Raw genomic sequence first — 25,087 nt, 5'->3', positions numbered from 1 at the left:
GTCTCCTCGAGCGCTCCCTTGCCAGCCGAAAGCTCCCCGAACTCCCACCTGTGAAGAGAAACCAAAGGGGGAAATAAAAAAACAAGGCGTCGGGCGAGCGCCAACCGATTCCGGAGCTCCCTCGCCGGCTTCATGGACGCGCTGCTGTTGCTGCTATCGCTGCCGCCTGAGGCGGCGGCACTCGAATCTGGCGTGGTGGAAAATCTTTGCCTGCCTCCAGATTTTCCACCACGCCAGATTCGAGTGCCGCCGCCTCAGGCGGCAGCGACAGCAGCACGTCGATGAAGCCGGTGAGGGAGCTCCGGAATCGGTTGGCGCTCGCCCGACGCCTTGTTTTTTTATTTCCCCCTTTGGTTTCTCTTCACAGGCGGGAGTTCGGGAGGCAAGGGAGCGCTCGAGGAGACAGCGTCTTGCGGCATCGCCTCCCGTCGGGTTTACGACGAAGGGACGCTCAGCAACTTTTTTTTCCTTTCGGCGCCGTAGCCACCCGCAGTCCCCGGAGCCGAAAGTGAGCGCGGGTCCGCTCCGCCCGCCCGGTTTGCAAGCGGTGGAGATCCCGGGCTGCTTGGCCGAGCGGGGCTTCCATTCAGGACGGGGGCAGGAGGGAGGGAGGGAGGGAAGGGAAACGCAGCCCTTTGCCTCAGCCCGCCGGCTCCACCAACACCCCGTTGCTCGCTCACTCGTTCGTTCGTTCCTCCCCCCTCCCTTTCCCTCGCCGCCGCAGCACAGAAGGGGAGCGAAGGCATGTGCGTCAGAAGAGGGCTGCTTGGCCGAGCGGGGCTTCCATTCAGGACGGGGGCAGGAGGGAGGGAGGGAAGGGAAACGCAGCCCTTTGCCTCAGCCCGCCGGCTCCACCAACACCCCGTTGCTCGCTCACTCGTTCGTTCGTTCCTCCCCCCCCTTCCTTTCCCTCGCCGCCGCAGCACAGAAGGGGAGCGAAGGCATGTGCGTCAGAAAAGGGCTGCTTGGCCAAGCGGGGCTTCCATTCAGGACGGGGGCAGGAGGGAGGGAGGGAAGGGAAACGCAGCCCTTTGCCTCAGCCCGCCGGCTCCACCAACACCCCGTTTCTCGCTCGCTCGCTCGTTCCTCCCCCCCTTCCTTTCCCTCGCCGCCGCAGCACAGAAGGGGAGCGAAGGCATGTGCGTCAGAAGAGGGGTAGTCTTATACGGCCAGTATATCTCAAATTCTATATTTTAACTAGAAAAGTTAGGGGGTCGTCTTATACACCCAGTCGTCTTATACGCCGGAAAATACGGTAAGTCTAATTATTTGAACATTCTATAGGCATTTATAGGTATTGACCTACCTCCTTGCCACAAAAAAGCAAACAAACAGCCAGTTTCAGCACAGTTTGATCCTTCCATCAATTTGCCTCCCCACAGTTTTAGTTTCACTTTCATTTTAGCAAGTGGGCTTGCTGGCAACTTCAATCAATCAACTGATTGTTGGGAGGCAGATAATCAGTGGCTTGTGCTAAGCAGGCTCTGCTGCTGTTTGCTGCAAGGAGGTAAATTGCTGGCAGGCAGAGTCCAAAGAGTGGGGGAGGATGGGTGGGCTACGTTCAGTGTATAAGATGTACCCAAGTTTTCACTCTTTTGGGTGTGTGTGTAAAAAAGTGTGTCTTATACTCTGAAAAATACAATACAGTAATACCTCATCTTACGAACTTAATTGGTTCCCGGAGGAGGTTCATAAGGCAAAAAGTTTGTAAGACAAAACAATGTTTCCCATAGGAAACAATGTAAAGTCAATTAATGTGTGCAAGAAAAAAAGCCTCGCAAAAATGGCGCTCTGCTGCACGCCGCCGCCCATCTGTCACCTTTTGAAACAGCCGGGGGACTTCTCGGCGTCCTCCCGAACCTGAACACCAAACCCGAACTTTTGACAAACTTCCGGGTTCGGCGTTCGGGAGGACGCCAAGAAGCCCCGCCGACCGGATGTTGCCTTTTGAAATAGCCGGGGGGCTTCTCGGCGTTCTCCCGAATGCCGAACCTGGAAGTTTGGCAAAAGTTCGGGTTTGGCGTTTGGGTTTGGCAGGACGCCGAGAAGCCCCCCGGCTGTTTCAAAAGGCGACAGCCGGGCGGCGGGGCTTCTTGGCGGCCACCCGAGCCCGAACTTTTGCCAAACTTCCAGGTTCGGCGTTCGGGCGGCGGGTTCGTAAGACGGAAAAAGTTCGGAAGAAAAGGCAAAAAATTTCCGAACCCCGGGTTCGTATCTCGGAAAGTTCGTATGACGAGGGGTTCGTATCACAAGGTACCACTGTATATACCTCTGCACTTCTAAAAGCAGGGAAATCAATGTTTACAATCAGCTAGGGTGGGCAACAGAGAAAGGAAATGAAAAAGAATCAAATGGATTGCTCAGAAAAATAACCTGCTTGCTTGCTTGCTTATTTGATTTATAAGGCCACCTCATGTTTGGATGGATTGCAATACCACATCAAACTACTCAACTGCAAAAATACTAGCAGTAAAAACAGTACGGTAAGTGGAATAAGAGCAGTAGCAGTGATAATAGTGATAAATGATGAAGCTGCTATATAGGACATTAAGATCTCAAAGTAGGGATATTCATAGCTGTCTTATTTTCTATATCGGCTTTCCTAACCTGTGGCCTTGCAGGTGAGTACAAAAAGTAACACCCAGGACTCTTAGGTAGCATGTTTAACTTTTAGCCATCTATCCAACAGTAGGGATATTTGGATTTGTAGTTCAACTATATCCCATCCTTCCACAAAGCCTCTTGACTTGGGCCTGGTTCATTCCTTCTTTGAATAAAGGTTAAGATGTCATCACAGTGCCTTAAATGGATTAATTTTCTTAAGAGGAAACAGCCACTATCTGGCAGCCTAATGGCTTGCCAGTTTCCCCATCCATTAAACCAGTGGTTCTCAACCTGGCAGTCGGGAGTCCTTTGGGGGTTCGAATGACCATTTCACAAGAGTCGCCTAAGACCAGCGAAAAAGACAAATTTCCCATGGTGTTAGGAACTAAGCTTTCTATTTTAGTGCCAAGGAACATATTTTTACAATCCGACCAATCAGGCATTTTTCCTTGGGGTGTCCCTCTGACCTTCCTGCCAATCAGCTTAAAGCTCTGTTGGGAGAATTGGCACTAGACTTATGGTTGAGGGTCACCACAACGTGAGGAACTGTATTAAGGGGCTGCGGCATCAGGAAGGTTGAGAACCACTGTGTTAAATCCAACCTTTTGGATCTTCCATCCTCCCAGCCACACAAGTAGGGAACTGGCTAAAAGGTGTCACAAACTGCTCAGCAAAACCAATTCCCAATGGAAATCAAGGGTATTCCTTACTGTAAAGCACATCAAAGACTTCTTCTACCATCTTCCTGAGGAGATAAACATCTGATCCCTGATCTGGGGAGATCCGAGGAATTGTCCGACCAAAATCTTTTGGTTTCTTCTGGCCATCCAAATCATGCTCTTTGCTCTGCTGGACTCCTGCCGGCAGGGAGGTAGCAGAAGAGAAAAAGAGAGAGAGAGAGAGAAAGAGGGCAAATTAGGAGATGCTTTGTTATTATTAGTCTTCAGGGTTTTTTTTGTTTATTTATGTTTTCAAATACAATAAAAAAGTAGAAATAACTCATTGTACATTGCAGATCATAGCCCATTTCAGTTCTCACATCTTACGATTTGATTTCTGTTTAGTTACATCATTAAAAGAAGAGAAATAAGAAGAAAAGAGTAGAAATAAAGTCCCTTTATCTTATTGAACATTATGGTTTATATCTTATGTCTGAAGTCGTCTGAGTAGCTTTGTGTCTTTGCCCTCTCCTAGTATCATTTTATTCTGGATCCAGCGATGCCATTTATCCCATGATTTATCTTCTACATCTGTTTGTATATCTTTGATGTCTCTTGACATCTCATCCATCTCGGCGCTTTTTTTCTATTATTTGTTTTTCTGATGGAGTGTCTTGTCTTTTCCAACTTTGAGCATATTTTATTCTCGCGGCAGTAATTACATGCGTCATTATATGAAGAGTTTGTTTGGAGTACTTCCTGTCCCAAATTCCTAATAAAAAGGCTTTCGGGGTAAATTCTATTTCTACTTGGGTAATTTCTAATAGCCACTTATATATAGTACAGTGTTCCCTCAACTTTCGCGGGTTCGACTTTCGCGAATAGCCTATACCACGGTTTTTCAAAAAATATTAATTAAAAAATACTTCATGGTTTTTTTTCCTATACCACGGTTTTTCCCACCCAATGATGTCATATGTCATCGCCAAACTAATAATTTTTGCAAATAAATAACAAAAATAATAATTATTGTTAATAAATAATTATGTTTATAAATATCAGGATCACTAAGTGTCTTATTCATTGGTGAGTACCAGTAATAATGGTGAGTAAATGGTTGTTAAGGGAATGGGAAATGGTAATTTAGGGGTTTAAAGTGTTAAAGGAAGGCTTGTGATACTGTCCATAGCCAAAAATAGTGTATTTACTTCCGCATCTCTACTTCGCGGAAATTCGACTTTCACGGGCGGTCTCGGAACGCATCCCCCTTGGAAATCGAGGGAACACTGTACTCCAATATGTTTTTGCAGTTTTAGGGCAGAGCTGATATTTCTGATGGATAAAACGTAGAATCCCTTATTTTGATACTCTTATGAGGTTGGATGATGCCCTGTGACATCACCGCCAAGCCTATCCGCAATCTCAACCCCATCATTTCATTCCTTGGAATCTGCCTACCAACTGATTTACATGTGGGTTTTCTCCCATGTTCTCCCCTTAAAGTAGGGTTTCTCAAATAGTGGGGTGGGCGCGGAGCAATACCAGTGGGGGCATATGAACCTGGGGAATGTGCTTTTTTTCCGCAGGGAGTAGGGGGTTTTTGCACCGAACAATAGCACACAGCACAGTGTAGCACATATGAAATGATTTTAACAAACCTTAAGAGAGGCCATGGGAAAATATTTAACAGGGATGAAAAGAAAGGAGGAGAGAGACAGAGATTATGAGACAAACGTAAGTCTCCTGAAAGCTAAGACGAGAAAATATAATGAATTGTATGTAATGCTTGGTTTCACTGTGATTATGGTGGGAGATGAGGAAAGACTGGTATGTTTACTGTGTCTAAAAATGTTGGCAGCGGACAGCATGAAGTCAAATAAATTAAGACATCACTTAAACACATTACACCCCAATCATGCTGATAGGCCACTTGAGTTTTTTAAGCGAAAACGTGCTGAATATAGAAACATAGAAACATAGAAGACTGACGGCGGAAAAAGACCTCATGGTCCATCTAGTCTGCACTTATACTATTTTCTATATTTTATCTTAGGATGGATATATGTTTATCCCAGGCATGTTTAAATTCAGTCACTGTGGATTTATCTACCATGTCTGCTGGAAGTTTGTTCCAAGGATCTACTACTCTTTCAGTAAAATAATATTTTCTCATGTTGCTTTTGATCTTTCCCACAACTAACCTCAGATTGTGTCCCCTTGTTCTTGTGTTCACTTTCCTATTAAAAACACTTCCCTCCTGGACCTTATTTAATCCTTTAACATATTTAAATGTTTCGATCATGTCCCCCCTTTTCCTTCTGTCCTCCAGACTATACAGATTGAGTTCATTAAGTCTTTCCTGATACTATTGCAAACATCGGAGAGTTTAGGGGGATGGGGGGACATGAAATGTTTATTTTTTCCCAGGGCGGGCATAACAGAAAGTAATTGAGAAACACTGCCTTTAAAGCAAGCATGGGCAATGTTGACTATTGCTGAACTACAACATCCAGTGGACCCAGCAAATAGAGCTCAATAATGAGACATAGTGGAAATTGTAGTTCTTTTTCCAAACCAAGACACAAACATGACCAGACATCATAAGATAGATTTTCTCCATTATGATCTGTCTGCAACTAAGCTATTTAGGTCTTCCGAGTCAGCTATAGGTTTTGTCATTCATAGAAACATAGAAACATAGAAGACTGACGGCAGAAAAAGAACTCATGGTCCATCTAGTCTGCCCTTATATTATTTCCTGTATTTTATCTTACAATGGATATATGTTTATCCCAGGCATGTTTAAATTCAGTTACTGTGGATTTACCAACCACGTCTGCTGGAAGTTTGTTCCAAGGATCTACTACTCTTTCAGTAGAATAATATTTTCTCAGGTTGCCTTTGATCTTTCCCCCAACTAACTTCAGATTGTGTCCCCTTGTTCTTGTGTTCACTTTCCTATTAAAAACACTTCCCTCCTGAACCTTATTTAACCCTTTAACATATTTAAATGTTTCAATCATGTCCCCCCTTTTCCTTCTGTCCTCCAGACTACACAGATTGAGTTCATTAAGTCTTTCCTGATACGTTTTATGCTTAAGACCTTCCACCATTCTTGTAGCCCGTCTTTGGACCCGTTTAATTTTGTCAATATCTGTTTGTAGGTGAGGTCTCCAGAACTGAACACAGTATTCCAAATGTGGTTTCACCAGTGCTCTATATAAGGGGATCACAATCTCCCTCTTCCTGCTTGTTATACCTCTAGCTATGCAGCCAAGCATCCTACTTGCTTTTCCTACTGCCCGACCACACTGCTCACCCATTTTGAGACTGTCAGAAATCACTACCCCTAAATCTTTCTCTTCTGACGTTTTTGCTAACACAGAATAGGCGTTGATTGCTTACCTGAACGCCTCTTCTCGTACGGTGAGCGGGTACAGCAGTCACATGGGTTGCTCATGTCCAATCCGGTGGAACTGAGCCTAGTATTAAAAAAGCTTGCCGGATCCGCCCCTTCCCCAGAATTCGCGAATCCATAGACTAGGCTCAGTTGTGAAGCTCTGTAGTGTTCAACTCTCATTGTTAGAGGAAAGAAAGATATAGAAAGGTAAAGAAGACACATACAAGGGCGGGAAGTGACTGCTGTACCCGCTCACCGTACGAGAAGAGGCGTTCAGGTAAGCAATCAACGCCTATTCTCCGTACTGAAGGAGCGGGTCCAGCAGTCACATGGGACATACCCAATAGATGGTCCCTAGGGTGGGATTAGCTTGCTATCGTGTGAGATAACGGATTGGAGTACCCTTCTGCCGAAGGCAGCGTCCGCTGAAGCGTAAGAATCAATTTTGTAGTGCCTGATGAAGGAATTTGGCGAGGCCCAAGTGGCTGCTTTGCAGACCTCCTCCAACGGGGCTTGAGTCGCCCAAGCGGCCGAAGTGGCTGCGCTCCTGGTGGAATGCGCTGTGATGTTCCTTGGAACTGAGAGGGAGGCCGACTCATAGGCCTTAGATATAGTCCCTCTGATCCAACGGCCTATTACTGTAGAAGACACTTTGGCCCCCATGACTCTGGGATGATAGGCTACAAAAAGTGCTTCTGACCTCCGAAAGGGTCCTGTGCGTTGGATATATATTCTCAGCGCTCTGGTGAGATCCAGGGTGTGCCATCTAATTGCCAAGGGATGGTCTCGTTGGAGGCAGAAGGAAGGTAGGACAATATCCTGAGATCTGTGGAACATGGAACTGACCTTGGGTAAGAAGGTAGGGTCCAGTCGCAAGACTACCTTGTCCTGATGGAATTGACAAAGGTCCTGCCTGATTGAGAGGGCAGCCAGCTCCGAAATGCGTCGGGCAGAGGTAATAGCCACCAGGAATGCTACCTTAAAGGATAGGTACCTGAGGGACGCCGATTTTAGGGGTTCGTATGGTGCCTGCGTGAGGGAATGGAGAACCCGTGGCAAATCCCAGGAAGGATACCTGTGGACCTTGGAAGGTCTGAGGTTGGCTATGCCCTTGAGGAATTCCTGAACTTCAGGGAAGGATCGGAGAGACTGTCTGCGGGGGCCCCCTAGGACAGATGAAATGGCTGCCAGATGACGCCGGAGGGTGCTGGTGGAAAGTCCTTTATGGAAGCCTTGCATAAGGAAGGAAATAATTCTGTGTATGGGGATGCACAGAGGGGAGAGACCTTCCTGTAGACACCACTGGTGAAACTTGGACCACGTGTGGTCGTAGATTCGATTGGTCGAACCCCTTCTGGCCTTTAAAATGACCTCCACTGAATCGGGGTCATGACCACGCAGTTCTAAATCTCTCCTGATAACAGCCAGGCGGTGAGGTGGAACCACTCCGGGTCTGGATGGAAAGAGGCCCCCTGCCGCAGCATATCCCCCGAAACGGGGAGTCGCCAAGGGTCCTGGACGGACAGCTGTTGGAGATCCGCGAACCAGGGCCGGCGGGGCCAATGGGGGGCGATTACGATTACTCGGGCCCTCTCGGTGAGGACCTTGTGAATCACGTCCGGGAGGATTGGAATTGGAGGAAATGCGTAGAGTAGGCCTGGAGGCCATGGACTCCGGAGGGCATTGATTGCTTCCGCTCCCGGGGATGGAAATCTGGAATAGAAGCGAGGGAGTTGGGCGTTCGCATTGGTCGCGAAGAGATCCAGAATTGGTAGGCCGAATCTGAGGGTGATTTGATGGAACAGGTCTTGATGGAGGTTCCACTCTCCTGGGTCTATCGTTGCTCGGGATAGCCAATCCGCCTGGACGTTGAGGCTCCCCGAGATGTGATCGGCTAGGAGCGACTGGAGATGTTTTTCCATCCAAAGGCCCAACTTGAGGGCCTCCCTCATGAGAGCCTTGGATCTCGTGCCCCCCTGTCTGCAGATATGGCTTTTTGTGGCAATGTTGTCGGTGAGAATGAGAACGTGCCGGTTGGGAATGCGAGGAGAGAAATGCTTCAGAGCCAGGGAAACGGCTCTTAACTCTAGCCAATTGATTGGCCTGGAAGCTTCCTCCGGGGACCATGTGCCCTGGGCTATCAGCCCCTGGGCGTGGGCGCCCCATCCCGATAAACTGGCATCTGTGGTGATGACAAATTGATCCGGGCACCTGAACGGGGATCCTCTGTCCATGGCCGGAGACTTCCACCACTTGAAGGATCTGCGAACACTCAGTGGGATGACAATGCGTCGATTTGAGTTGCTGTGCCCCGATCTCTGAAAAGGCAACAGGAGCCACTGGAGTTCCCTAGCATGAAGGCGAGCCCAGGGAATGATGCCTATGCATGACACCATCTTCCCCAAAAGGGAAGATAGAGTAACTATGGATACTGAAGAATTAGATAAAATGTTAGAAATTAACTCCACTATACTGAGTTTTCTCTCGGGAGAGAGAAAAACCTGGGAGGATTTTGAATCAATAATGGATCCCAGGTGAGAAATGGATGTGGAAGGTTGGAGGTGACTTTTATCAAAGTTGATGGAAAATCCATGGTCCTGGAGGACTGACATGGTGACAGAAAGGTCTGTTTTCACTCTCTCTAGGGAGTTCCCATGAATCAAAATATCATCAAGATAACATAAAATGTGGATGGGAGACGCCCGGATATAGGCCGCCAGGGACCCCAAGAGCTTTGTAAAGACCCGAGGGGCCGAGGAAAGGCCAAATGGCATCGCCCTATACTGGAAATGCCTGCCTTGAAAGGAAAAACGTAAAAATTTTCTGTGGCATTTGGCTATAGGAATGTGAAGGTAGGCCTCAGTGAGGTCTAAGGAGGCCATGAAATCTCCCGAGTGAATGGCGGCCAAAATAGAAGACAAGGAGTGCATCTTAAACTTCCTATATTTGATGAATAGGTTTAGTTTCTTTAAATCCAAAATGGCTCTCCAACCTCCGGAGGACTTTGGAACCATAAATAGGATGGAGTAAAAACCTAGGCCCTTCTGACCGGAAGGGACCGGTTGAATGGCTCTGATGGACAATAGATGAGAAATGGCCTCCTCCATACGGTTACAATCTGAGGATGACCTGGGAGAAGGGCAGGAAATAAAACGTTTAGGGGGAGGAGAAATAAATTCTAAAAGAAGGCCTGTTTGAACTGTGTCAATGACCCAAGGGTCCTTGGAGGTGAGACGCCAATTAGAGGCGAAATGAGCTAGGCGACCCCCTATGGGAATGGAGGTAAGATTACCATCTAGGTTTTTTTGAAGCCCTGTTAGAGGAAGCTCCCCTTTGGAAGCGAAACCCTCTACCCCTGGAGTTCCTACCTTGGGAACGAAAGCGGGGGGAATACTGACCTGGAGATCTCTGATAGGAAGCCGCTTGATCTTGCTGGCGCCCTGGGCGACGAAAGGACTGCGTTTTGGTAGCCTTTTTCGTGGTTGGACCCAAAACCTTCTTCTTGTCCGCGGTCTCCGTGAGGAGTGGATCCAGAAGATCACCGAAGAGAAGGTCGCGCTTTAAGGGGCCCTGGGATAACTGCCACTTTTGGCGAACTCCCGCTTGCCAAGGGCGAATCCATAGGAGTCTTCTTGCCGTTGTAGAAGCTGCAATAGACTTAGCAGAAAATCTAGTAGATTGCAAGGTGGCATCAGCCACGTACTGGGCAGCTGCAAAGACCTTGTTGAAGTCTTGTTGACCTCTCAAGTCATCGGGAGGAATGTGCTGTTGAAGTTGGCGAAGCCACAGCAGCATGGCTCTGGAGAAAAAGGAGGCCGCTGCAGAACTTTTAATGGCCCAGGAATCAGCGGTGAATCCTCTTTTGAGCATTTGCTCGATGCGCTTGTCCTCTGGGCGGAGGACTTCCTCCGCCTCGCCTGGCACAGCCGCTGCCGAGTGAAGAATCTTGACAGGTTCATCTGGTTTGGGAAAGGATAGAAGCTCTTCATAGGAAGAGGAGAGTTTATACAACTTCCTGTCCTTGGTGGAGGGATTAAGGCCAGAGGCTGGAAAATCCCACTGTTTGAGTAAGGCATCTTTAAACAATTTAGGCATAGGAATTACCTCGTTATCCTCCTGTTCCTCTGTGAAGTAAGGTAAATTCTCCTCCGGGGGATCAGTGGAAGTGGAGGCTTGTTTCTCCTGGGCCGCTAATCCCGTAGAAATTCTAGCTTTGAGGAGGAGAGATTTGAATAATTGAGAAGGAAAAATAGTAATTGGAGGAGGGACCTTTATTTGGGATTCCTCATCATCTGATAAGCCCAGAAAAGGTTCCTCATCCTCCTCTACATCCTCATATTCATCCTGGGAGGATTCTGAATCATCCTGAATAGGAGCTCTGACCGCTGGGGAGGAACCCAAAGGGCGGGAGGGACGAGAAGGAGGAAGAGGTAAGGGAAGCTCATTGATGGTGGAGAGTTTGGCATCAATGGCTTTGGACAACACAGCAAAAATAGATTGGAACTCAGGAGGTAAACTGGAAATATCAGCAGAAATGGCAGAAGAATCCCTAAAGGCCTGGGAGGATCCTGGCTGGGGGGAATCTTCAATAATATCTGGTTCCTCTGGACCTATGCCCCATAGGTTAGGTTGGGGTCTGTCTAGGTTTGGCTCATCCAGAGATAACACAGGGACCCCAGAAGGAGGCAGACTAGAGGCCTCTGGTGGGTCTTGACTACTGATTACTTGGGCCTGCACTTTCAAACGTTTTGCTGATTTGTCATGGATTTTTTGTAGGGCTAGGTCCCTTCTCTTCTCGGCCCTGGTGACCTTGGTCGAGGGGCGGGCCCCTGGAGAAGAGGAGGAAGAGGCCTGGGGGATACTAGTAATCTCATCGCCTGTAGGCCTGGCCTCTCTGGGACCTTTAGTTGTGCCTCTCTTGGGAAAAGTAGCCATAGTCTGACAATTAACAGAAGACAAGGCTGAGCCAATAACTGAATAATAAGGAGAAGAATTTCAAGGACTTCCCAAGAGGAATGGATCCTGCTTCGAGGCCTCGAAGCTGCTGAAACTTGAGGACAATCTGGGCAAACCCAGAGTTCGTGCCCCCAAATCCAGCGGGGCCAGCCTCCCTAAACTTTATAATTAAGTAAACCAAGGCACTCTGGTTGGAGGCTTAGCCGGTGGAGAATTTAGCCTGGGACCCCCAAGGCCCGCTCCGGGATCCACGCGGTGGACTGAGGCCTACGCGGCTGGCAGGAGGCCAACACGAGAGGCCTAGATTTAAAAAAGGGGCGCGAAGGCCTTCGCGCCGAAAAAATCGCTCCGTAGAATTTTTTAAAGGAAAAGCGATCGACTAAGTCCAGGAGACTGGAAGGCGTCTCACTCCGCAGGAGGTATTTCTTAAGCCCTTAAATATTTGTATACAATAAATAATCAATAATTCAATAGATAAATACTTGCACCAGGACCTCCAGGCCAAAGGATTAGAAGAATCCACAAGCGGCCGCAGGAATCGTAACCGGCAAAACCGCCGGGGGAAAACGAAACCGCAACTTCTCCCAAGGAAAAAAGCCGAGCCGCTTTTTGTCTTTTTTTCTTTTAAACGGCTGGCGCAATTAGTGCAAGTAAATAAATAAAGACAATAAATCTTACTACTTTTTGAAGGAAAGATCGAAGGGAAGGTGTTAGAATGTTGAACGAGCTATCACAATACAACCGCAGGATATGCGAACTGAGCGAATTCTGGGGAAGGGGCGGATCCGGCAAGCTTTTTTAATACTAGGCTCAGTTCCACCGGATTGGACATGAGCAACCCATGTGACTGCTGGACCCGCTCCTTCAGTACGGAGAACTGCCAGTGCAATACTCAGATTGAGGATTCCTTTTCCCCAAGTGCATTATTTTACGTTTGGAAACATTCATTACCTTGGATGTAACTTCAGGTGAGGCACGAGAATCAGTGTAAGGATAGGCAACACATACTGTAAATGTCATGCCAATGTAATTTTCTGCTCAGTCTTGAACCTGGAAAAGCTCTGAGAGGTTGTATTTGTACCTCAAACGTGCTTCATTAGTCATGGGAAAACATTGTACCTTTGGGTTCAGAGATATATATTGGTGCATCCATGCAGAGAGTACATACACTGTTGAAATATATTGTCTTTCTCCTTGTCCTATATTACAGCACTGACCGTCATCAGTAGTATTACGGTGATCTAATATTATTTTGAATTTGTCGAAGATTACAACTGATCACAAAAGTACACTAATGATTACACAAATATACATAAAAGGTAATCAATCAATTGCCCTTGAAAAATTTAAATAAATCTAGTATTTCATGATAACATAGGAACTTTATTTTTTTTTAAAACCCAATCTATAAAAATTTGCTTAGGTGTGTGTTTTATTGTCAAGGATTCTCAACTTCCTTTTATTTTAAAATCACTAGTCTTACAATCTAAAGGGGAGAAAGATACCATCTATTATTATACCAACTACTTTCGTAAGCTGCTTAAAAACCACCTCTGCCGCCAGGCATGGGGGAATTGAGATACTCTTTCCCCTAGGCCTCTACAATTTTATGAATGGTATGTCTGTATGTATGTTTGGTTTTTATAATAATGGGTTTTTAACTGTTTTTAGTATTGGATTATTATTATATGTTGTTTTATTACTGTTGTTAGCCGCCCCGAGTCTGCGGAGAGGGGCGGCATATAAATCCAATAAATAAATAAATACTCCAGTTATTATTCTGAATTATCGCTCATGGTTTTAATTTAGAAACTCAGACTATAATTTATTTATCTGTTAATTCCTCCGGCCCTCCATTTATTACCTAGAGCAGTGATGGTGAACCTTTTTTTTTTTTTTTGCTCGGGTGCCAAAACGGTATGCATGCCCACACCCATATTGCAATGCCCTCCCCTGCACATGTGCGCACAACCCCTGTGCTGCCATCCCCAAGCATGCACGCAGACCACACTGAAGCCTCCAGACTTCTTGTAGACCTGTTGGGCCATTTTTCATCATCCCAGGCTTCAGGAAAGCCTGTAAGGCCTGTGGATGGGGAAAAATGGGCCCAACGGACCAACCAGAAATTTGTTTCTGAACTTCCGATAAGCCCGTTGGGTCCTGTTCTGCCGGGCTCTCTGGTATGAGCCTCCCGAGAATTCAACGGTACAAATTTCAGACACACACACGTTTGAAAATTCAAAACAATGTTCTTTATCACAAAATTCAAAATAAACTAAGCACTCTTTTTGTATTGCAAAGAGCACTCGTCCCAAAAAAACCTGGTAGTCTGTACAATCCCCTTAATCAGTCCTTAAGTACTTAGCTTGCAGCTGTGAAGAAACGTCACAGCCCTTCTTCTTCCACGAAGTGAAACACACGCACACTTTGCTCTGCTTTGGTTTCAAAGTTGTGAAAAATCAACAAACAAAGTCCGGAGACAGCAAGGCAGTCCTGAAGCACAACGATCAGATAATCATCCACAACGGCCAAACCCACACGCTGCTATTTATATCAACAGCACTAATTACTGGAGCCCCACGCAAACACAGGTGGCCTCTCTTATCTCCTGTAATATGTCCTCAATTGGTCTCTTCTACGCATAACTCTGTGCCTGCGTGGGTCCAAGACTTCCGCATCCGAATCAACCGAAGATAATGGAGATTGAGTTCCTGGGCTGTGTGCCAAGCCCCCCTCATCCAAGTCACTCCCACCTTCTTCTTCGTCTGAGGAAACTGAACTACCTGCCTCTGTCGGTAATAAAACAGGCCTATGACATGTTGAAGTTTCCCCTGCATCCACCTCCACATTCCCTGGGGCAGTAGCTGGGCCAGAGCCAACCACAACAGGGGCCATTTTTGCACAAAGCTCTGGAGGCTTTTCTGAAGCCTGGGGAGGCGAAAAAGTACCACCACCACCCTCTGGAACGCCAAAAACCAGCTGGAGCTGACATAGGGCAACATCTCGCATACCGTCAGATATGGCTTCCCGCTCACAAAGGTTCGGACCTGGAGATTCTTTTAAGAATACCCTGGATAGCCACAAAAACAATGATTGCCATCACAGAAGAAATCAGTCCAGTGTTCTTACTCAATGCACAAATTACCAAGGTGAAATTATCTATTATGCAAAGACCTGGCTCTATTGTTAAATTTATAGCGCTGTCCATATGGCTGCAAAGAATCAAGAGGGACAATGATGATACATAATCATCATCAATATTTTTTTTACCACTTTATTTCTCGAAGACTCATAATTTCTACGCTGTCTCATGAAACAATTCCAGCTGACATACACTGATATAAACAGACAGAAGAACATAAATCTACCGGGAACAATACAGTATCATCCTCAATCAAATATCAATTAAATGAACTAATTAATTACTTCATGCAACACCAACACCACAGTAGAACACAGATTCAACAGTGTGAAGTAGCTGCAAAAAAGGCAACAACAACTGAGAGATTATTATCAAAGAAAATGAGGCCACCTGTGGTTGGGTGGGGCTGTGGTAATTAGTGAGGCTGCTATAAATAGCAGCCTGTGGGTATGGCCATTGTGGAGGATTATCTGATCATTGTGTTTCGTGACTGCTTTACTGACTTTGACTTTTTGTGTGCTGATTTTTCCCCGCTTTGAAACTAAACCAGAGCAAAGTGTGTTTCACTTTGTGAAAGGAGGACTGTGAATTACCTCACAGCTGCAAGCTAAGTATCACAGAACTGATAAGGGACTTGTACAAATTACCAGTTTGTTTGGAGACGAGTGCTCTTTGCTATACCAAAAGAGGGCTTTTTCATTATAAAGAACATTGTTTTGAATTTTCAAATTTTTGTGTGTCTGAAATTTGTACCTGTGAATTTTTGGGAGGAGTCTACCAGAGAGCCCGACAGAACAGGGTATAATAAATAAATAATCAACACACCAAGGTTGATTAATTGGCTTCTCTTTCTATTATTAGCTAGCTGATAGCTCAATGTGTAAATCCAGAAAATGAGCTAACTCAGTCAAAAAGTGAAGCATATTAAGCCGAGGAATCCTGCAGGCCGCAGTATTTTGTTATTGTTGTTTTTTAAAGTAAAGAGCAAGTCAGCCTCTAAACCAGTGTTCCCTCTAATTTTTTTTTTGGGGGGGGGGGGGGGCGGAAAAGTATAGTGTCTGAGCGGCAGTCCCTTCGGGACTGGGCGGCACAGAAATAATAAATAAATAAATAAACAAACAAACAAACAAACGCACAGTATAGTGCAAAACCTGTCTAGAACTATATTTTATCCAGATGTTGCAATATAAGAAACATGATAAAAAATTGAGCATCTATCTCTGACACTTGGTTATTTGCCAGATTATATTTTGAGTTAACTCAGACAACCTGTTATATAAGTGCTTGTCTTAAAGTATACTTAATTATGCTTCAAAATCTGATAGACTAATATTGGCAAGCAAGTTGTTAGGTTGCCCTTTTTATACATAGCAACCATAACAGCTACTCCTGCCAATATTTTGGCATGTGTAGGATGAGTATCGGTGAACAGGGAATATAGTACAGCCATTCGCTATCCTTTAACAATATGATATAGAATTTCAGAAGTAATAAAATCACCGTCCACAACTTTACTCGCCTTGCCACTGGCCCAAATTGGTGGGCAATTTGTTTACTGGACTTATCTACCACCAGTGTTCCCTCTAATTTTTTTTGGGGTGGGCAGAAAAGTATAGTGTCTGAGCGGCAGTCCCTTCGGGACTGGGCGGCACAGAAATAATAAATAAATAAATAAATAAATAAATAAATAAATAAATAAATAAATAAATAAATAAATAAATAAATAAATAAACTAACTAACTAACTAACTAACTAACTAACTAACTAACTAACTAACTAAAAACCCACCCTGTTTTGCCTCAGAGAATTTCAAAATAAAATACTGTACTGTGTGTCTATAACAATGAGCTCATAATAGGGCAACTCTATCAATATCAATGCCACTTAAATAGTTGAGCTAGTTTCAAACTAGATTTTGATTTTCTTTCTCTCTTCCTTACTCCCATTCTTTTTCTTTCTCTTTTCCTTCCTCTCTTTTTTTCTATCTGTTTCTCTCTCTTCCTCTTTTCCTCTCTCTCTCCTTCCCTCTCACTCTTTCCCTCTCGGCTTCTGGGCAGGTTTGGAAAACTCTGAGTTGATGATGATTTTTAAGTGAGCGATTGCTCACTGCTCAGCTTAGAGGGAACTATGCTCTAAACCCAATTATTTCCACCTCAAAGATAGCTACTCTTGTCATACAATTCTGGGTGATTTGCAGTTTATAAGGATTGTATGACACTCAGTTGTTAACAATAGCAACAATTGAAAGCATTCTCTTTACCCACCCCAGACAAACACACATAGAGAACACTCCCCAAACAAAGAAAAGGAGGAAAATATTTTTAAGAGCATGGCCAAAATACTATTGCTGAAAAAAACAAATTCCCGAATCAAGCCAAGATAGCCGAGCACCCTGTTTTTAATACTGCTACTCTCATTCACTTTTCCGCCCCAAGATCCAGTTGACAGATCAAGCTAGTTAATCAAAAACAAAACTCCCACAAATCTATGAACTCAATCTGTATAGTCTGGAGGACAGGAGGAAAAGGGGGGACATAATCTAAACATTTAAATATGTTAAAGGGTTAAATAATGTCCAGGAGGGAAGTGTTTTTAATAGGAAAGTGAACACAAGAACAAGGGGACACAATCTGAAGTTAGTTGGGGGAAAGTTCAAAAGCAACGTGAGAAAATATTATTTTACTAAAAGAGTAGTAGATCCTTGGAACAAACTTCCAGCAGACGTGGTTAGTAAATCCACAGTAACTGAATTTAAACATGCTGGGATAAACATATATCCATCCTAAGATAAAATACAGAAAATAGTATAAGGGCAGACCAGATGGACCATGAGGTCTTTTTCTGCCGTCAGTCTTCTATGTTTCTATGTTTCTATCTGACATATAGCCACCCCTGACCAGATAGATCCAATGTTTAAATGGGCAACCATCAGACCAGTCAATGACAGCAACTAAGCAGTTAAGCCTGATGTGCGTCAGATGCTGGCATTAGATGTGGCACACGGTTACATAATTATTGGCTTTACCAAGGCAACTCGAATACTTACTGCAGAACTTTTTGAAATCGGCCTGGACCTCCTTCCTTGTGTTCATGAACAGCCTCCCCTTTTCTGTTCCAACTACAAAAGTGTTTTCATCGTGGACAGCAACACAGGCAACCTCCGTGTTGAGTTTAGAAAGGGCTGAGCACTGGGAAAGGAGAAGGAAGAGAAAATGGAAGAGTGGTTATTTCAATTTATTTTTGGAATGGGAAGAGAAGAAGAGAAGATTGTGCCGCACGAATCCCAGCGACCGATTAGGTCCCACAGAGTTGGCCTTCTCCGGGTCCCATCAACTAAACAATGCCGTTTGGCGGGACCCAGTGGAAGAGTCTTCTCTGTGGCGGCCCCGACCCACTGGAACCAGCTCCCCCCAGAGATTAGAACTGCCCCCACCCTCCTTGCCTTTCGTAAACTCCTTAAAACCCACCTTTGCTGTCAGGCATGGGGGAATTGAAACATCTGCCCCGGGCCTATACAGTTATGTACAGTATGCTTGTGTGTATGTTTGCTTTTAATAATGGGGCTTTTAGTGTTTCTTTTAAATTATTAGATTTGTTATATATTGTTTATTGTTGCTGTGGGCAGCCCCGAGTCTACGGAGAGGGGCGGCATACAAATCTAATAAATAGATAGATAGATAGATAGATAGATAGATAGATAGATAGATAGATAGATAGATAGATAGATAACTGAATGAATGAATGAATGAATGAATGAATGAATTAAAAAACAAATAAATTGGACGAGGACAACCCATTCTGAATGCTAGCTCCACCCTCCATGAAGAATAGTTAAATATCAGAACTCATTTCTTACATGCACTCTTAATACAAGCCATTAAGAATATTCTTTTATTCTGAATAAACCTTTCAAAATTAGCTTTATTATTATTATTATTGTTTAAACAATAATTTAGGCTAGTTTTTGAGGGCAATGGTTTTCAAACAGCGCTCCATGAAAACGTGGGTAGGGGAGCGCTATGATATCATCGCAGGTGTGTGAAGGCGTGAAGAAATGGTATGATTTAAATCTTGAGTTGCCTTGGGGTTCTGTGGCCATGGTCCGTGGCCAAAAAAAGTATTTAAAGAGGGTCCATAGTGAAGAAAAGGTTGAGAATTAATGTCAGAGAGCATTCTCAACCAATGGGAGTACCATTTTGTAACCTCTAGCTTTAAAGGCACTTGCAAACCACAACAATTTCTGCCAAAGATATTGCAGTTTGCTTTGACACCCCAATTAACCAAACTAAATTGTCCACTGTCCTGCCTCTGTGGTCCTCTGCACCAGAAACCACAGATGCTAATGGCTGAAACAGAAGCAGACAAATTGGTTAAAAAGCATTATTTGCTGAAGCGGTTGGAAACACTTTGCTCGAGTTCTAAATTATGGTGTAATAAAACCTGGTTTGATGCAATCTCTAAAATGAGGAAATTGAATCAAGCTAAGCCATAAGGTTTTTTATTTTTTTATTTATTTATTTATTTATTTATTTATTTTGTCCAATACATAATACACATTGAAGAGAAAGATATGTAATAATATAAGTAAAGAAAAGAATAGAAGAAAAGATATAAAAGTATAGGTGCACATATTTGAAAGGAAGAAAAGATAAATGAGATAAGGAGAGACAATTGGACAGGGGACGGAAGGCACACTGGTGCACTTATGCACGCCCCTTACTGACCTCTAAGGCAGTGTTTTTCAACCAGTGTGCCGGGGCACACTAGTGTGCCGCGAGACATGGTCAGGTGTGCCGCGAAGTTCAGAGAGAAAAAAAGCAAGAGAGAGAAAAAAAGAGAGAAAGAAAGCAAGAGAGAGAGAAAGCAAGAGAGAAAGAAAGCAAGAGAGAGAGAGAAAGAAAGCAAGAGAGAACGAGCGCGAGAGAGCTAGAAAGAGAACAAGAGAGAGAGAGAAAACAAGAGAAAGAAAGAGAGAGAGAGAGAGAAAGAGAGGGAGGGAAGGAGAGAGAGAGAAAGACATAGAGGGAGGTAGGGAGGGAGAAAGAAAGAGCAAAAAAGAGAGGAAGGAAGGAAGAGAAAGAAAGAGGGATGGAGAGAGAGAGAAAGAAAGAGGAAGGAAGGGAGAGAAAGAGGGAGGGAGAAAGAAATAGAGTGAAGGGGAGGAAGAGAGAGAGAGAGGATTTTTTTGTCCAAACTTTTTTTAGCCGCCGCCCCCTCCCTGCTCAATGTGCCCCAGGGTTTCGTAAATGTAAAAAATGTGCCGCGACTCAAAAAAGGTTGAAAATCACTGCTCTAAGGAACCTGGAGAGGTCAATCGTGGATAGTCTAAGGGAAAAATGTTGGGGGTTAGGGGTTGACCCTACTGAGTCAGGTAATGAGTTCCACGCTTCGACAACTCGGTTGCTGAAGTCATATTTTTTACGGTCAAGTTTGGAGCGGTTAATATTAAGTTTGAATCTGTTGCGTGCTCTTGTGTTGTTGCGATTGAAGCTGAAGTAGTCATTGACAGGTAGAACGTTGCAGCATATGATCTTGTGGGCAATACTTAGAACGTGTTTTAGGCGTCGTAGTTCTAAGCTTTCTAGACCCAGGATAGTGAGTCTAGTTTCGTAGGATATTCTGTTTCGAGTGGAGGAGTGAAGGGCTCTTATGGTGAAGCATCTGTGGACATTTTCAAGGGTGTTGATGTCCGAGATGTGGTATGGGTTCCAGACAGATGAACTGTATTCAAGGATGGGTCTGGCAAAAGTTTTGTAGGCTCTGGTGAGTAGCTTGAGATTGCCAGAGCAGAAGCTGCGTAGGATTAGGTTAACAACTCTAGAAGCCTTTTTGGCGATATTGTTGCAGTGGGCTTTGGCACTTAGGTCATTTGATATTAGTATTCCAAGGTTTTTTACTGAGTGGGGGTTGGCTGTGAGATTTTGTTTATTCAGTTTATATATGAGGTTCGGATTCTTTTTGCCGATGTGGAGGGTAGAACATTTGCTGGTTGATATTTGAAGTTGCCATGTGCTAGACCAATGTGAGACAAAGTCGAGGTCTTTTTGGAGAGTAGATGTGTTGTCCGTGGTGTTGAAAAGTTTTACATCGTTGGCGAAAAGAACACAGTTGCTTGTGATATGATCGCAGAGGTCATTGATGTAGAGAATGAATAGAGTAGGTCCTAGTACGCTGCCTTGGGGAACGCCACTTTTAATCGGGACAGATGTTGTTTTGGTTTGGCTTAACATGCTGTATAAACTTAACGGCTGTGTATAATGGTTCAAATGCACAAAAAGCCAGATAATTACAATTCATTCAGTAAATAATGGTTAGGTCTTATCACAACCTGTGAACCCAACCACTGGCTCTGTGAAGACCACTTTAAATGTATTTTATTTGATCTTCTCAACATAATATTAGCCAATTTCTCAAATCCAATACTCTAATGTAATGATCACAATAGGTTTAATTGTTTAATTAGAAGACTGTGAAGGGGTTAAAACTTAAAAAAAATTAAACCACACCAATACAAATATTTATTTAATTTAGAATTAAGATTTTCAGACAAGGAGCTTTTCAGACAGGAGAAGACGCTGAAAATTGAACCCAAGCCATTTGTGCAAGGGGTAAATTCTTGTCATTGAACTACAATTGTTTCTCTAAGGACTCTTGTAAAGCTGCCTGGTCTTGAGACAATACAGTTTACACAACAGATTGAAACAGGACTAGAAATAGAAGAGTCCCAAAGACAGGCAGGTTAGCAAACATCTCAGGAGACAGTTCCTGCATCAAGATTCAGGAACAACTCGATAAGCAGGAACTCTAAGCAAAAATCGGCAGGAGGAAGGTCAATAGAGATTAAGCCTTAACTCAAAAGCACTAGTATAGAGTGGGAGCAGCAGACCGTTCTGGGAGAGAACTATAATAAGCAGCAGCTCGGGTGAAAAGCACCTGGATATCTTAGTGGATCATTACTTAATTATGAACCAACAATGTGATGAAGTCAGGGGTGGATTGCTCTCACTTGCCGCTACCAATGCGATAGGCTGACTCTGTAAACCACTTAGGGCACTGTGAAGCGGTATACAGTGTTCCCTCGATTTTCGCGGGTTCGAACTTCGCGAAAAGTCTATACCACGGTTTTTAAAAAATATTAATTAAAAAATACTTCGCGGGTTTTTTCCCTATACTGTACCACGTTTTTCCCCACCCGATGATGTCATATGTCATCGCCAAACTTTCGTCTGCTTTTAATAAATATTTTTTTAAATAAACTTTAATAAATAAACATGGTGAGTAATAATCTAAATAGTTGCTAAGGGAATGGAAAATTGCAATTTAGGGGTTTAAAGTGTTAAGGGAAGGTTTGTGATACTGTTCATAGCCAAAAATAGTGTATTTACTTCTGCATCTCTACTTCGCGGAAATTCGACTTTCGCAGGCGGTATCGGAACGCACCCCCCGCGAAAAGCGAGGGAACACTGTATAATTCTAAGTGCTATTGCTATTCAAGTTGTTATAGTAACTATTATATATTATATAGCTCAGCACAGAATTGCCTCCTACTGTCGATGGATTTAGGAGATTCTAACAACAAAGTCATACCATTCCTATTGCTTACGGGGCCGTCTTCTGCCTCATACATCCCAGCGACCAATCAGATCCCACAGAGCCAGCCTCCTCTGAGTCCTGTCAGCCAAACAATGCTGGCTGGTGGGACAACAAGAGAGGGTCTTTTCTGTGGTGGCTCTGGCACTCTGGAACCAGCTTCCCTTGGAGATTTGCACTATCCTCACTCTCCTGGCCTTCCGAAAGGCCCTAAAAACATGGCTTTGCCAGCAGGCCTGGGAGGGCCGCTGAGCACCAACACCTTGCTCCAGCCTAACTCTTGATAGTTGATGGATGTATGTTTTTACTATGGGATTTTAACTTCTGTATCTTATTTATTTATTTATTTATTTATTTATTTATTTATTCATTTATTCATTCATTCAATTTTTATGTCGCCCTTCTCCTTAGACTCAGGGCGGCCTACAACACGTTAGCAATAGCACTTTTTAACAGAGCCAGCATATTGCCCCCACAATCCGGGTCCTCATTTTACCCACCTCGGAAGGATGGAAGGCTGAGTCAACCTTGAGCCGGTGATGAGATTTGAACTGCTGATCTACAGATCTACAGTCTAAAGGTTTTGCAGGCACATGTGGTTGTGCATGTTCAGAGTGGCTGAGCTGCAAGTACCTTAAAGTCTATTTTTATGAACTGAATTGGACATGAAATAGAAAGATGTTGATGTTATTGATGTTAGTCGCCCTGAGTCCCCAAGGAGACATAAATGCAAATAAATAAGCAAACAAACTACTGTAACTCAGTGTTTTTCAACCAGTGTGCCGTGGCACACTAGTGTGCCGCGAGACATGGTCAGGTGTGCCGCGAAGCTTAGAAAGAGAGAGAAAGAGAGAGAGAGAAAGAAAGAAAGAAAGAAAGACAGAGAAAGAAAGCAAGAGAGAGAGAAAGAGAGAAAGAAAGCAAGAGAGAGAAAGAGAGAGAGAAAGAAAGAAAGAGAAAGCAAGCAAGAGAGAGAGAGAAAGAAAGCAAGAGAGAGAAAGAGAGGCAGGAAAGGAGGGAGATAGAAAGAGCAAAAAAGAGGAAGGAAGGAAGGAAGGAAGAAAGAAAGAGGGATGGACAGAGAGGGGAAGGAAGGAAGAGAGAGAAAGAAAGAGGGAGAGAAATAGAGTGAAAGGGAGGAAGAGAGATAATTTTTTGTCCAAACTTTTTGTAGCCCCCCCACTCCCCCCCCCGCTCAATGTGCCCCATAATTTTGTATATGTAAAAAATGTGCCGCAGCTCAAAAAAGGTTGAAAATCACTGCTGTAACTAACTAATTTCCAAACAATCTAAATGTTCAATCTAGACGTATTCTTCTGGATTAGGCTTAATTTCAGTACTTTTAACATTAACAGGCTGCAAATTTAGGCATACATACTCCCTATCTATCTCCTAATCTCTTCCACATTAAAAATTAGTTTTAAAAACTATGCCAGGTATGTTTCTTATTCAGTGGGGAGGGGAAAGGTGGATTTATGTAACATTTCTACAGGGATTAAAAACAAGTAAAGAAGAAAATAGGGGTTGATAAATTATGATTTCTAAAAATTATTCTTTTTTAAAAACATATAATCTTTATTACAAATAAATGGGGGAAGGGAATACAGAAAACAAAAGGACTATTTAAACATTCGTACAAATTTTTGTAATTTTAGAATATGCAATTTTAAAATAGTATACATACTTACATGGGGGAAAAGAATAAAGAGGAAAAGTTAGAGAGGAAGAGAGAAAAGGAGCAAAAAGGGGAAGAAAAAAGAAAAAAAGAAGAGATGAAGAAAGAAAAGGAATAAAACTGCAAAGTGAGAAAGGAAGAAAAAGAGAATAGATTGAAAAAAAAGATAGAAGATAAAACCAGCAATAAGCTGGTGTATCGTTTCCTTACGACATAAAGTCCGTATTTATCGTTGTAGTTATAAATTTCTATTAATTTGATTAGGGTTGTAGTTTTAAAGTTTTTCCAGTGTTATATAAGCATATATGTTATATAATGCAAACATTCCATTTTACAACAGCACGAAGCTTGAAACTTCAGCCTGATGATGGTGAATGTGATTAATTGAAAGATTTTCTTTTTCTTCAGCCAGTCATACCATTTGCCCCAGACTTGGTAAAATACCGTATCGTGTCTATTTTGTAATTCCATGGTTAATTTAGACATTTCTGCGTAGTTCATGATTTTAATTATAATGTTTAATATGGTAGGTGTTTGCTTCTGTTTCCAAATCTGGGCATATAAGATTCTTGCTGCGGTTAAAATTTGAATTATAATATAATAATCATCTTTATTAATCTTTTGTCCAATTATTCCTAATAGAAACAATTCTGGTTTTAAGGATATATTTGTGGAAGTAATTTGATCTATTATTTTTTTTATTTTTAGCCAATAAGTGGGGAGGGGAAAGGTGGATTTATGTAACATTTCTACAGGGATTAAAAACAAGTAAAGAAGAAAATGGGGGTTGATAAATTATGATTTCTAAAAAATATTCTTTTGTGATAGAAAATAAAACTTTTCTCATTCGGGGTGGCGGCGGGGTTAAGCAAACACCAGAGTTGATAAAACAAGTATATCTGAAATATTATATGCCGAGATGAAGGTTAACAGAAACCACAATATGTGCTTTTAAGGATTGATTTCAAAGCTCTTTTAGCTACGGATACAAGCCATTTCCTCTTCAGACTTTAGCCCTTGGAGCAATTTCTCTGCAACAGCCACCTAAAGTGACACAAGCT

The 25,087-nt window shown here is 43.5% G+C and overlaps 1 protein-coding gene across 1 annotated transcript in view; it reads right to left on the bottom strand.

Annotated features, from left to right (window-relative positions):
- The window catches only part of GTF2IRD1 (GTF2I repeat domain containing 1), a 224,713-nt gene that overhangs the window by 98,730 nt on the left and 100,896 nt on the right, over positions 1-25,087 (bottom strand). Inside the window, exons 3-4 of the mRNA XM_070735231.1 lie at positions 17,808-17,949; positions 3,315-3,461 (exon numbers count right to left, since the gene is read on the bottom strand). Coding sequence (XP_070591332.1) covers positions 3,315-3,461; positions 17,808-17,949 — 289 coding nt within the window. The remainder of the gene's footprint in view (positions 1-3,314; positions 3,462-17,807; positions 17,950-25,087) is intronic.

The sequence above is a fragment of the Erythrolamprus reginae genome, chromosome 1, assembly GCF_031021105.1.
Source record: "Erythrolamprus reginae isolate rEryReg1 chromosome 1, rEryReg1.hap1, whole genome shotgun sequence".
In the NCBI taxonomy this organism is placed as follows: Eukaryota; Metazoa; Chordata; class Lepidosauria; order Squamata; family Dipsadidae; genus Erythrolamprus; species Erythrolamprus reginae.
This window is presented reverse-complemented; position numbering and strand designations above follow the sequence as displayed.